Below are 13962 nucleotides of genomic sequence, written 5' to 3'. Positions count from 1 at the left end.
ATATAAAGCAAAAACAAAAGTAGATTGTCTAGTAAATTATTTACGACTTTCAGAAATTGTTCAAATTCCAAGATGGCGGGAAACATGACAGCGGACTTCGTCGAGTTTCTATCAAAACATCAAGACGAAATTACAACCTACGTTGTATATCCATATCTGATCTTAGCAGTAGTTGTGTATCTAGTATTTGGAAGTATAAGAAGTTTTAACTATAGAACAATATCTTCGTCCGTGCCTCAAAAAATCCTTATAGTCACCGCTCACCCAGATGACGAATGCATGTTTCTGTCTCCGGTTGTGCTAGCCCTCGTTCGAGAGGGACATTTAGTGAGCGTTTTGTGTCTTACAACAGGTATATCTTGGATTTTGCAGTGGTATCATCAGTTAATTGTATATGTGTCTTTATTTCACCGAATCTGGGCCCCAGAAAATATATAAAAATGTGACTACGGCCGAGTGGGCGTGTCCTTATATCCTTGTTTGGAGCTAGCCTGCAGGCACTAGGCCTAATACTGTAGTATAGCTAATTAGATTAGCTTTTATGCCTCTCCCCTGACCACTATGGCTTTCATCATTTTGAAGGCGTTAACAATAACAGCTTGTTCCTAAACGTAACCATCATCAACACTAACAATAATTTACCTACAAGTCTGCGCATCTAAATTTTTTAAGTATTTCTGAATTTTTTTCATTGTCTAGGCCTGATCACAAACATGAATATTTATATATATTGTTTGTGTAACCCTCTCTTTAGCTCTATCATTTGAGTGTAACACTAGTAAGCCAGAGGGCCCGGGTTCGATCCCTAGCAGAGGCAGTCACGATTTAAATTTAATTACTGTAATCATGTGCTTCCTTACATACGATGATATGGTATATTGTATATTGGATAAAACATATGAACTCATATGATATACATACATGTATATGTCTGCAGTATATGGCAATAGTCTGTAGCATCTTCATCAATAGTATATAACTCAAATGTATAAATACATGTAGGGGGAGGGGGGCAATATCGCCAGTACTGGTATGAAATCAGAAAACAATTCACATCAGGATTTAGGAACTCCTGTATTTTTCCATATATGATAAAAACACGGATAAAAAGGAAATGATCTGCATTGTACAGGAAACACTTATAACATGCTAATATACAACCAGTTAACAGAACAAATATCAAATTATAGGTACTTAAAAATATAACAAATTTACTTTGATGAAGGCAGTTCTTATTAAAAGTTTTATTCAAAAATTTATATCGGACTATATCTCAATTGTATTAATATATAAATCATATACTTGTTTTTAATGAAAATTTGAGATATACATTGTATCTATTGTCAGTCACTGATTCTTTGATTACGTAAGGTGTATAATTTTCGAAAAAGCCAAAGGATCAGCTAGTCTAACATATTCACTTACGAGACTGCAATCCTTGCATATGTCATGACTGTACCTTATGGAAGACTCACGATTCTGGTAGATGGAAAAGAATCGATTACAGATGCACATCATCAGATTTGTACCCTTAAGTTTGACAATTCAATTGCTAGAAAGACTTCATGTCCTGCTAATTATTCCAAAAAGATCCTTTTGAATGTCTGATTTGGTTAATATTGTGAATTTTTATCATTTCCCAATTCACAGCAATATATTACAATTATCTAATATTCCATATGATATTATACTAAATGATATTGACAAGGTTGGCGATACCCACCCCTGCTGTAGATGAACGTGGTACATTGTATTCTTCCAAGAGATTTACTGTTTACTTGAATGTGTCCAGATCTGTTTCATTCAAAAATTAATTATTGAATAGGACATATATTTTGTGTTTTGAATAAATTTCAATAGGTTTCCTCCCTGTCTGTCCGTTTTCCGCATTTTCTCGGCCATGCTTCAAGATATCTTAGTTAAGGTTAGTATGTAACCCTCAGTTTGAGAAGCTACAGATTAAGTTCGAGTTTCAGGGTTTTTGGGTCAAGGTCACTGTTACACAAGTGTACTATTTTAAGTAGGGGCCAGTAGGGGACCAAGTGAAGCATGCCATGGTTATAACAACTTTGTGGTCAGTTTGGCAGGAACTTCTGTTAAAGCTATTGACAGCAGTGATAAATTTGTAGCTGTTTTTGATTTTATATTGCAGGAAATTACTATGGATTGGGAGAGCGCCGTAAAGGGGAACTTTTGAGAAGCTGTGAGTTATTAGGAGTGGCCAGACAACAGGTTAAAATTGAGGACAGTAGGTAAGTTATACACATAATACATTAAATGGAGAAAAGTCATTCTGATCTATCGGAGTTACTTCCCTTCGTTTCGATCTATCAGTACTCTAATTCAGGTATAAAGCAATAGTTTGACGATGGGGGCCGAGAATGGAGAAAAGGGGAAACAAAGCAGGTTTGAAAAATATGCTATCCAATAAGATTAACACCAGACTCTTGTCAAATGTGCACCCTACAAAAACTAAAAATGCTCCTTGTCCACGGTTTTCCTGGAAAACTTAACTTTTAACTTGGAGAGTCATTTAAATTGGTAATTCATCATAAAATGATATAAGAATTTAAAAGGATATCTTCTTTTGTTAGAAAGTCATGCTGCATTTATTTGAAGGTCCAAAACCAAGTCACAATGTTAAGACAATTAGGAAAATGCTCAAATATAGTTTCTAAATAGCATGACTTCAAAAATCCACCATGCCAGTTGTTGTGCATTAAACAAAGTCACTCCGAAGTACATGATTTAACATTGTGGATTCATAATTATACCCCTCACTTTAGGAGGGGGAAGGGATAAGGCGATTACACAGTAATCACTTTGTGTATGTATGCATCCTTTTGTGATTAAGTTGTGTACACAATATATCTAATTATGAAACTCTGGACAGATTAAGTTCATATTAACATCAAAGCATCAACGTCTACATCTCATTAAGTTTTGGTTGTCATCGACTGAGGTTAAAGGTCAAAAGCCACACTTGATCACTAACTTTAGATAGAAAAGAGTAGTGTAGATACATGTAACTTATATCTCATATACACATATTCGCATCATAGCATCAATGATGATCACAAGGTCAAGTTCTACACTTGATATCTCATGGAACCCCCCCCCCCCCCCCCCCGGCAGATTTTTTACGTTAATGTTGGGGTGGGAGGTATATCTATGTGAGCTTACAAAAAACATTTTGGTTTTATTTTTGAGACTCGGACATTTAAGTCCTTGAGTCGTGCTATTTCCTGTGAAACTCACTCAAATATATTGAGTACCCACTTACTTATGTCTGTATTGGAATCGAAAGAATTTTGGAAATGGTCTTTGGGACTAGCCTGAAAAAATAATACAGGTTTGCAGGAAATTAGTTGAAGATTTTATGATTTGTAGCTTGTATCCTGATGATCCCGCTGTGACCTGGGATGAGGAAGCCGTGAGCGACAGATTACGTTCAACCATCTACTCCATACAGCCGAATGCGGTAAGTGTCCAGTTTATAGAACTATTGAAAAGCCTGCTGTTGCTATAAATAGTGTTGGCACTCAGTTGTCGTTTCGCATTTAACGATCAGTTCTTATCATAAGAATGTTTGATTCTATAACATGTTGTCTTCTGTTTCAGGTGATCACTTTTGACTCGAGCGGTGTTAGCGGCCACAGTAACCATAAAGCCGTTCATTCTGCTCTGCTGTAAGTGCTCGTCAACATCTGTATTATTCATTTCGAATGTACCAGGATGTTTATCTCCCCTTTTAAGAACAATGTAACTATAGTAAGCTAGTGCCAAATTTCCAATATCACTCCTTCGACCTTAACGTGAAGGAGTGAAAACACGATGGTGAAGGAGGGAAAATGCAATGGCGAAGGTGCGAAAACACAATGGCAAAGTAGCAAAGTTCCATCGCTCCTTCGCCATCATGTTTTCGCTCCTTCGCATCGTATTTTCACTCATTCGCTCCTTTACCATCATGTTTTCGCTCCTTCGCGTTTAGGTGGAAGGAGTGATATTGGAAATTTGGGCCTAACAGAACACCATATCGCCTGTTGACTTGGGAGAATTTCTCCTCATCTCTTTCATTAGAAAGCTTATAGGCATTAGCCAGTAAGCCATAGGACCCGGGTTTGATCCAAAGGAGAAGAACTGAACAAAATAATGGCGTCTTGTTAAAATGGCGCCGGGTAAGGACAAAAGCATTTTGTGTTACTCCACTAGTATATCTCTTTCTCAAGGAAAACTTAGAGGGTAAGTCCTTTCCTGGAGGGAATTTTAAGAGGTGGTGGAAATCGGTTTCACTTTCAGAATCGATAATTAGAAACACGAAATCGATCAAATTTCAATTAAAATCTGTTTTCTTAATTTAGTACAGAGTTGCCCTTTTGTAGAAAGTTTATGCACATCTGAAGTACATTTTAGCCTTTGTTATCAATATTTTTGATACTGAACACAAACATTTAACAGTTGTTGGTATATTTTAAATCTCCTTAGTTGCTTGGAAATGACCAATGAATATATCAGTAAAATATATGGTGAACTATACTCTGATTAAATGCCTTTGCAAAATTGTCATCAGTGATCTTTTTTTAGCCCACCATCATCAGATGGTGGGCTATTCAAATCGCCCTGCGTCCGTGGTCCGTCGTCCGTCCGTCCGTCCGTCCGTCCGTCCGTCCCTCCGTCCCTCCGTCCCTCCGTCCGTAAACAATTCTTGTTATCGCTATTTCTGAGAAAGTACTGAAGGGATCTTTCTCAAATTTCATATGTAGGTTCCCCTTGGTGCCTAGTTATGCATATTGCGTTTTGAGACCAATCAGAAAACAACATGGCCGACAGGCAGCCATCTTGGATTTTGACAATTGAAGTTTGTTATCGCTATTTCTGAGAAAGTACTGAAGGGATCTTTCTCAAATTTCATATGTAGGTTCCCCTTGGTGCCTAGTTATGCATATTGCGTTTTGAGACCAATCGGAAAACAACATGGCCGACAGGCAGCCATCTTGGATTTTGACAATTGAAGTTTGTTATCGCTATTTCTGAGAAAGTACTGAAGGGATCTTTCTCAAATTTCATATGAAGGTTCGCCTTGGTGCCTAGTTATGCATATTGCGTTTTGAGACCAATCGGAAAACAACATGGCCGACAGGCAGCCATCTTGGATTTTGACAATTGAAGTTTGTTATCGCTATTTCTGAGAAAGTACTGAAGGGATCTTTCTCAAATTTCATATGTAGGTTCCCCTTGGTGCCTAGTTATGCATATTGCGTTTTGAGACCAATCCGAAAACAACATGGCCGACAGGCAGCCATCTTGGATTTTGACAATTGAAGTTTGTTATCGCTATTTCTGAGAAAGTACTGAAGGGATCTTTCTCAAATTTCATATGTAGGTTCCCCTTGGTGCCTAGTTATGCATATTGGGATTTGAGACCAATCGGAAAACAACATGGCCGACAGGCAGCCATCTTGGATTTTGACAATTGAGTTTGTTATCGCTATTTCTGAGAATGTACTGAATGGATCTTTCTGAAATTTCATATGTAGGTTTCCCTTGGTGCCTAGTTATGCATATTGCATTTTGAGACCAATCTGAAAACAACATGGCCGACAGGCAGCCATCTTGGATTTTGACAATTGAAGTTTGTTATCACTATTTCTGAGAAAGTATTTAAGGGATCTTTCTCAAATTTCATATGTAAGTTTCCCTTGGTGCCTAGTTATGCATATCGCATTTTGAGACCAATCTGAAAACAACATGGCCGACAGGCAGCCATCTTGGATTTTGACAATTGAAGTTTGTTATCACTATTTCTGAGAAAGTATTTAAGGGATCTTTCTCAAATTTCATATGTAAGTTTCCCTTGGTGCCTAGTTATGCATATTGCATTTTGAGACCAATCTGAAAATAACATGGCCGACAGGCAGCCATCTTGGATTTTGACAATTGAAGTTTGTTATTACTATTTCTGAGAAAGTACTGAAGGGATCTTTCTCAAATTTCATATGGAGGTTCCCCTTGGTGCCTCGTTATGCTTATTGCATTTTGAGATCAATTGGAAAACAATATGGCCGACAGACTGCCATCTTGGATTTTGACAATTGAAGTTTGTTATCTCTATTTCTCAAAGTACTGAATGGATCTTTCTCAAATTTCATAAGTAGGTTCCCCTTGGTCCCTTGTATTGCATTTTTGGACCAGTCTGTCCTGAAAACAACCTGGCAAACAAACAGCCATTATCGTTAAATCTCAAATTTCTTATATAGCTAGGATTCCCTTGTTTGAAAAGTACTGGAGGGATGTCTCAATTTGCACAGATTAGTAAAATGAAGGGAAAAGTAGGGAAAAGATCAATCTGACATGGAACCTATGAAGATCATTCAATGGTGGGCGCCAAGATCCCTCTGGGATCTCTTGTTTTTTTAGCCCACCATCATCAGATGGTGGGCTATTCAAATCGCCCTGCGTCCGTGGTCCGTGGTCCGTCCGTCCGTCCGTCCGTCCGTCCGTCCGTCCGTCCGTCCGTCCGTCCGTAAACAATTCTTGTTATCGCTAATCCTCAGAAAGTACTGAAGAGATCTTTCTCAAACTTCATATGTAGGTTCCCCTTGGTGCCTAGTTATGCATATTGCATTTTGGGACCGATCAGAAAACAACATGGCCGACAGGCAGCCATCTTGGATTTTTACAATTGAAGTTTGTTATCGCTATTTCTGAGAAAGTACTGAAGGGATCTTTCTCAAATTTCATATGTAGGTTCCCCTTGGTGCCTAGTTATGCATATTGCATTTTGGGACCGATCGGAAAACAAGATGGCCGACAGGCAGCCATCTTGGATTTTGACCATTGAAGTTTGTTATCGCTATTTCTGAGAAAGTACTGAAGGGATCTTTCTCAAATTTCATATGTAGGTTCCTCTTGGTGCCTAGTTATGCATATTGCATTTTGGGACCGATCGAAAAACAACATGGCCGACAGGCAGCCATCTTGGATTTTGACCATTGAAGTTTGTTATCGCTATTTCTGAGAAAGTACTGAAGGGATCTTTCTCAAATTTCATATGTAGGTTCCCTCTTGGTGCCTAGTTATGCATATTGCATTTTGGGACCGATCGGAAAACAACATGGCCGACAGGCAGCCATCTTGGATTTTGACCATTGAAGTTTGTTATCGCTATTTCTGAGGAAGTACTGAAGGGATCTTTCTCAAATTTCATATGTAGGTTCCCCTTGGTGCCTTATTATGCATATTGCATTTTGGGACCGATCGGAAAACAACATGGCCGACAGGCAGCCATCTTGGATTTTGACCATTGAAGTTTGTTATCGCTATTTCTGAGAAAGTACTGAAGGGATCTTTCTCAAATTTCATATGTAGGTTCCTCTTGGTGCCTAGTTATGCATATTGCATTTTGGGACCGATCGGAAAACAACATGGCCGACAGGCAGCCATCTTATATTTTGACAATTGAAGTTTGTTATCGCTATTTCTGAGAAAGTACTGAAGGGATCTTTCTCAAATTTCATATGTAGGTTCCTCTTGGTGCCTAGTTATGCATATTGCATTTTGGGACCGATCGGAAAACAACATGGCCGACAGGCAGCCATCTTGATTTTGACAATTGAAGTTTGTTATCGCTATTTCTGAGAAAGTACTGAAGGGATCTTTCTCAAATTTCATATGTTGGTTCCCCTTGGTGCCTAGTTATGCATATTGCATTTTGGGACCGATCGGAAAACAAGATGGCCGACAGGCAGCCATCTTGGATTTTGACCATTGAAGTTTGTTATCGCTATTTCTGAGAAAGTACAGAAGGGATCTTCCTCAAATTTCATATGTAGGTTCCCCTCGGTGCCTAGTTATGCATATTGCATTTTGAGACCAATCAGAAAACAAGATGGCCAACAGGCAGCCATCTTTGATTTTGACAAATGAAGTTTGTTATCACTATTTCTGAGGAAGTACTGAAGGGATCATTCTCAAATTTCATATGTAGGTTCCCCTTGGTGCCTAGTTATGCATATTGCATTTTGAGACCAATCAGAAAACAACATGGCCGACAGGCAGCCATCTTGGATTTTGACCATTGAAGTTTGTTATCGCTATTTCTCAGAAAGTACTGAAGGGATCTTTCTCAAATTTCATATGTAGGTTTCCCTCAGTGCGTAGTTATGCATATTGCATTTTGAGACCAATCGAAAAACAACATGGCCGATAGGCAGCCATCTTGGATTTTGACAATTGAAGATTGTTATCGCTATTTATCAGAAATTGCTGAAAGGATCTTTCTGAATTTCATTTGTAGGTTGCCCTCTGTGTCTAGTTATACATATTGGATTTTGAGACCAGTCAGAAAACAACCTGGCTGACAGGCAGCCATCTTGTATTTTGAAAATTGAAGTTTGTTATCGCTATTGTACAGAAGGTACTGAAGGGATCTTTCTCAAATTTCATATGTAGGTTCCCCTTGGTCCCTGGTATTATATTGCATTTTGGGACCAATCGGAAAACAACATGGCCGACAGACAGCCATTATCGCTAAATCTTAAATTTTATATATAGGTTCCCCTTGTTTGAAAAGTACTAGATCTAGAGGGCTGTTTCTGAATTTACACAGATTAGTAAGACTTAGAAGAAGGGAAAAGTAGAGAAAAGATCAATCTGACATGGAACCTATAAAGATCATTCAATGGTGGGCGCCAAGATCCCTCTGGGATCTCTTGTTTTTTTTTTTAGACTAATTTTCAATTATTTTTTATCATCAGTCCATCACAAATGTACAACCCTAGTAAAATACTATCTATTTTGTGTGTTCTTTCCTTTCATAGTTTTAATTTGCGATGATTACTTTATGGGGAAATTTTACAGGACTAAGTCATTTAATTCTTGATTATTACAGGAGCTTATGTAACCAAGGGATCATGCCACAGTGTAAGTATTTTTCATTTTGTTAGTTTTAAAAATTTGGTGATGGACCAGATTCCAAGAGCAATAATTATATAACCATTCAGTATTTAGTTAACCCTTTATTCTACAAGATTATGTAGACTGCTTTCCCACGCTTTCAAACAGTCGGGTTTTGCAACAGAAGTTCTATCACTAGATGTGAAAAACATTTGATAATTGATGACATTGTTAAAAGAAATATGTTAATAATAAGAACTCAAATGTAAAAGAATTCACATGCTCAAAATTTCAACTGTGGTAGGCTTTTTAATCATGATAATAATGAAGTTGTGTTTTCCCAAGGGTCATTTTGCAAAAGTTATTTCCCTGTATATTTGTTGATATCATTATTTGATTATTTTTTTTTTGTCTGGAGATCTGAAGTTGTCAACTGATCTCTTTTAACTTTTCTTTATAATCATGATAAGTAGATGTGTTAATTGAGATTGTGATTAAACAAATTTTGTAAATGTTATTGCCCTTGATAAAGACTGTTGTCCTCTCAAAAAATCATTACTCTCACCCTCAGTTTTCAACCAATTTCCTCAAATTTTGTACAGCTGACAGGAAATGATTCTTTTTCTCATTGACAATCGATGTCCTTTATCATTTGCTTAGACAATTAATTCTGCTTCTATATACTGTTATTGTTTTATTTTTGTACAATAATGCATTTCTCTTTGGAAACGGGAAGGCACATATTGTACCACCCTGCTGTACTCCTGTTGAGTAAGTTAATGGTATATTAAGATATTACAGAAATATTCAATATTTTCTCTCCCCTATTTCAGATTCCAGAGTGTTCTGTTTGAACAGTGTTAACATCCTCAGGAAATACGTCTCCATCTTGGACCTGCCATTATCCTACGTCATTTCCAGGAATATCTACATTTCCTCTCCATTAGCTGTCTTAAGATCATGGGTAAAGATTAAGAATAATCCCCTGTAGACTTGAATTTGGTAAAAGAAAATAATCATTCAAAATTCATTAAAGTTTTTGTTTGACCATGCGGGCTAAGCCTCATTTTGGATGTAATTTTGTTTAAACAACATTTTCTTTCATTTCTGTTTAATGACATTCCTGAAATATCTTGAACTGAATCATTATTGATCAAATACTGTAAATGCATTAATTTTGGCACACTCTAAAGTTCCGTGCATTTCCAAATTATAACAAATTAGTGCAATGAAGAATTAGCACATTCTGATATTTTCTGCAGGAATAGCACATGCAAAATGTTATTAGCGCCATGCTTCAATACCAAAAAGTGCTGAAATAAGATTTCCGCTAAACTATGTACGGTTACGGTAGTACTGTATATAGTTGGTAATTCTTCCAGTGGACTAATTTCAATACCTTCGCAGTCAGAACATTCAACAGGAAAAATAAATTACCAATGAATATTTTATCCCTTAAATATTGAAAATTTGATTATGGTCACCTGTTTACTGCAGAATGTGTATTGGTCAGTGTTGGAGCGATATTTGATACCCGTTTCGATCGATAAAAAGAATGTGAAATATTAGGGTTCTCTAAAATTAAACAACCAGACACTATTCACTAGAACTTGGACACAGACTAGGGTCCTGTATGTTTATGCGGACAAACCAGTTTGTCTATTTTTAAATGCAATATTTCCGACATATATCTTGACGGACCTGCAGATGTTAATACAGGCCTTGAAAGTCTTTGTCAAAGCTTGTCTGAAAACAACGAAAAAATCACCAGGTCCGTCTTTATTTCATAAACGAACAAATCTGCTCCAACTGTTTTGACCACAATAAACGAAAAACTGCCCTTGTTATAAAGGGAATTGATCTAGAAGTTAGTCTTTCTTTTATGTTTTTAGTAATTTTGCTGTCAGACATATACAATGTAGTTTGTCATTTTTATGTTTTTATTTTTTATTTATTTTTTTTAACAGAGAGCCATGTTCGCTCATAGAAGTCAGCTGACCTGGTTCCGCATCCTTTACCTCATCTTCTCTCGCTACATGCTGATCAATACTCTCACGGAGGTCTGTCACCATGGCGACTGTTAAGGGAGACAACTCAACTACAACATGTATAAAAAAAAGTCAAAATTTTGTCTTTGATAACAGAATATCAATAAATCAACGAATCTTTTGTGTTCCTTTGTTAGTTATAAAATGTTAATTTTATCATATGCATTGCATATTTCTTGTTATTTCAAACATTTTATGAAAAAAAATCTTTGAGAAAATAATCACTCTTGTTCATGAACCAAGCAACATGTTAATTTGATTTCTTGAAATATTTTTATACAGCAAAAGCTATATTTTGAAAAAAATATTTTGAAATCATTTAATCCACAGTATTTTGGATTTTTATTTTCAATTACCATTTCTAGAAAATGTAATTCCTGGATAAAGTTTTTTAATGTTCATGGATTTTGTTATGTCTACTTTTTCCGAATTTTTCATTCTACTTGTGTTTGTGTTTGTTGTGAGGTTTTGTGTTGATTGCTCACCAGCGTTTGATATTAATACTTAAATGGCAGAGATTTTTTTTCAGTGCATGATTGTGTTTTTCGCTGTAGAAAAAATGTAAAATATCTTGTGCATGACAAAATCGGTTAACACCACCTTGCGGATAAAACAAAAAAAAATGTTTAATCCTTTGATGTTCATCGGACAAATACTCATTAAATTGACTAGCTTCGAACTGGTCATTGCTCCTCTGTGATCTTCAAAATAATGCATCAGCTTAGTGATTGGTGTTTTTTTTTTGTTGTTGTTTTTTTTTTTCTTCTCGACACCAATCAAATAGCTAGTGAGTGCCAAAAATTTTGTCATGACATACGTTTATTCCAGGGGTGCAGGGAGCAAACGTGAACATAACCCCTGGAGTATCATGGATGTGCAGTTAAATATCAGATCATCCCATTATGAACACCTTTCTAAAAGACCACCTGTTTTCATAGTCCACCTTTATATACAGATCACTTCTCTTCACGAGTACATCATGTGCCAGTCATCGAGAACTCTTTCCATTTCATTAAGTATATTTGATAACATAGTATAATTTTGGCTATTTTGCATAAATTGTGTGTCACATTGCTTTAAGTTCAAATGCTAGCAGTTAAGTTCAAATGCTAGCAGGGAGCAAGAGACTGCAAAAAGCACAAAAAGTAATTGTCATGGTTGGATAATATTAAGATATCCATGTACAATGTAGTATATTAATTATAATAATAATAGTGATACTAGAGGAAAGATTATAATTTTGTTTACATAATAATTTATGTAGTGGTATTTATATAAAATGTCCATATAGCTTGATGGGGGAGGTAATTTCAATGTTTACACCTAATATATAGCATAGTATTTTGGGGGAGGTAATTTGAATGTCTACACATAATATTTAGCATAGTATTTAGAGGGAGGTAATTTCAATGTCTACATTTAGTATATAAAAATGTGACGGGGGGAGGTAATTTCAATGTCTGCACATAATGGCCTACTTCGAGTGTCAACTATTTACTATAGTCAGGCTGTTCCGTCTAATATGATTACATATGCGTATAAATAACAGCCAATTACTGCCAGTTTCCAAATGGTAACGCATGCACAAACGAAGTCTAGTCGGAACAATGTCTGACCAAGCAGTTGAGCAATGTCGACTACACATGCACATTGTAACTTATTGTTTCTCTACACATGTGCATTAGATATAGATATACAACATTTTAATATTTACTTGTTTTTATCAATGTAAATTTTAGTGTATTTCTGTTTTCTTACATATTTGTCTTTTGGTGATTTATATTGTTTTCTGTTTTAAATTCCTATTTACTCGGCCTTATAGTTTTTATCCCATGTTAAATCCTGTATCTGTGTTTAAATGCTGCATGTAGAATTTAGTAGAGATGTACTGCAATATCAAAGATTGTTTATCTATGTATCAATACACAACAAATGTACACTACAATTAAGTGAACAATAAGTCTGGAATTCACCATTTAGACATTTTGTGGGAATACCAGTATGTGTTCCTGTTGATCTACAGCTGAAAAACTAAACAAATTTAAATGGCAGCTCAAAATATTCCCTGTTTTTCTTCATATTACTAGTAATTGATAGAAAATTTTATGTTTTTTTTTATAGGTTTAATTGGTTTTAACGAAATACACAATAATATGCAACATTTGAAAATACTGAATATATTAAAGAATCGTCAATTTATACAAGTAGCAAATGTATGCTTAGTTCCCTTGTATGAATGGTGAACTGTGAATATACATGTATTCTATGAAAATGTTTATTAATGACTGGTTTATGAATATTCATTTGTTGTGAATGATATGTTTTTGAATACATAGTATCAAAAACAAAATTGTTTCAAATGTGTATAGCTGAAAAAATGTTAATATGTCCGGACAAATTTTGAAAGAAAATGAAGGGGAAAATGTATTCATATTTGTCAATAGATAGAATAAAATGTAATTATCATTATAATTAAATATATATATCAAATACAGTAACTTCATCAATGATTTAAATAAAACTTCTCCCCTTGTGGTTTGGGGATGTATTTAGTTACTTTTCAAAAAAATTATTAGATATGAACTAAAACAAGACAAATATGAACTTAATGTTTTTGTGATAAAAAATAGATAAGGGCAATGGGTGAAGATTATGAAAATAACTTTTTTTTTTTTTTTCGTTTTAATGTTTGTTGTGGAATTTCCAATATTTACAAGAGAAGATCAGAAGATCACCACACAAAATCTGGTTATCAGCAAACCTGTTTTTCATTTAACTGGCATTTTTGAGAAGAGTTTGATGAATCTGTACTGTAAAAACATACTGTAGTACAAATGTATTACATAGGACGATACAAAACAAACACACAAAGACTCATATCCTTGAAGGTTTGTTTCTTTTCCTGTCATTTTCATCTTTTTAATTGTATCTATATTCTTCCAACATTAATTGCCATATGTAAAAAAAAAATCAATTTAATTTGTATTTCAATCATGTTATTCTGTAAAGCCATTGATTT

General features: G+C 35.5%; 1 protein-coding gene across 2 annotated transcripts; it reads left to right on the top strand.

Moving 5' to 3' along the window:
* Nucleotides 1-78: 78 nt before the first annotated feature.
* On the top strand, nucleotides 79-12628 carry LOC117332441 (N-acetylglucosaminyl-phosphatidylinositol de-N-acetylase-like). Of its 2 annotated transcripts, XR_004533732.1 has the most exons (8): nucleotides 79-352; nucleotides 2153-2252; nucleotides 3391-3481; nucleotides 3622-3689; nucleotides 8891-8922; nucleotides 9729-9859; nucleotides 10863-12343; nucleotides 12391-12628. XR_004533732.1 is itself a non-coding variant. In XM_033891342.1 (7 exons), the coding sequence occupies exons 1-7, from the start codon at nucleotides 85-87 to the stop codon at nucleotides 10977-10979; spliced, it is 807 nt and encodes a 268-aa protein (XP_033747233.1). In that variant the 5' UTR covers nucleotides 79-84; the 3' UTR covers nucleotides 10980-12628. The 2 variants fall into 2 exon arrangements, 1 of the variants encoding a protein (XP_033747233.1); XM_033891342.1 differs by having other exon boundaries at nucleotides 10863-12628.
* Nucleotides 12629-13962: the final 1334 nt, after the last annotated feature.

The sequence above is a fragment of the Pecten maximus genome, chromosome 8, assembly GCF_902652985.1.
Source record: "Pecten maximus chromosome 8, xPecMax1.1, whole genome shotgun sequence".
Lineage (NCBI taxonomy): Eukaryota > Metazoa > Mollusca > Bivalvia > Pectinida > Pectinidae > Pecten > Pecten maximus.
The sequence above is the reverse complement of the archived record's forward strand: the minus strand, read 5'-3'. Positions and strand labels throughout refer to the sequence as shown.

Coding starts and splice junctions, on each gene's coding strand:
- LOC117332441 (XM_033891342.1), top strand. CDS start 85: ATGACAGCGGACTTCGTCGAGTTTCTATCAAAACATCAAGACGAAATT. Junction 353..2,152: donor CGTTTTGTGTCTTACAACAG/GTATATCTTGGA, acceptor TTTATATTGCAG/GAAATTACTATGGATTGGGA. Junction 8,923..9,728: donor CCAAGGGATCATGCCACAGT/GTAAGTATTTTT, acceptor CCCCTATTTCAG/ATTCCAGAGTGTTCTGTTTG.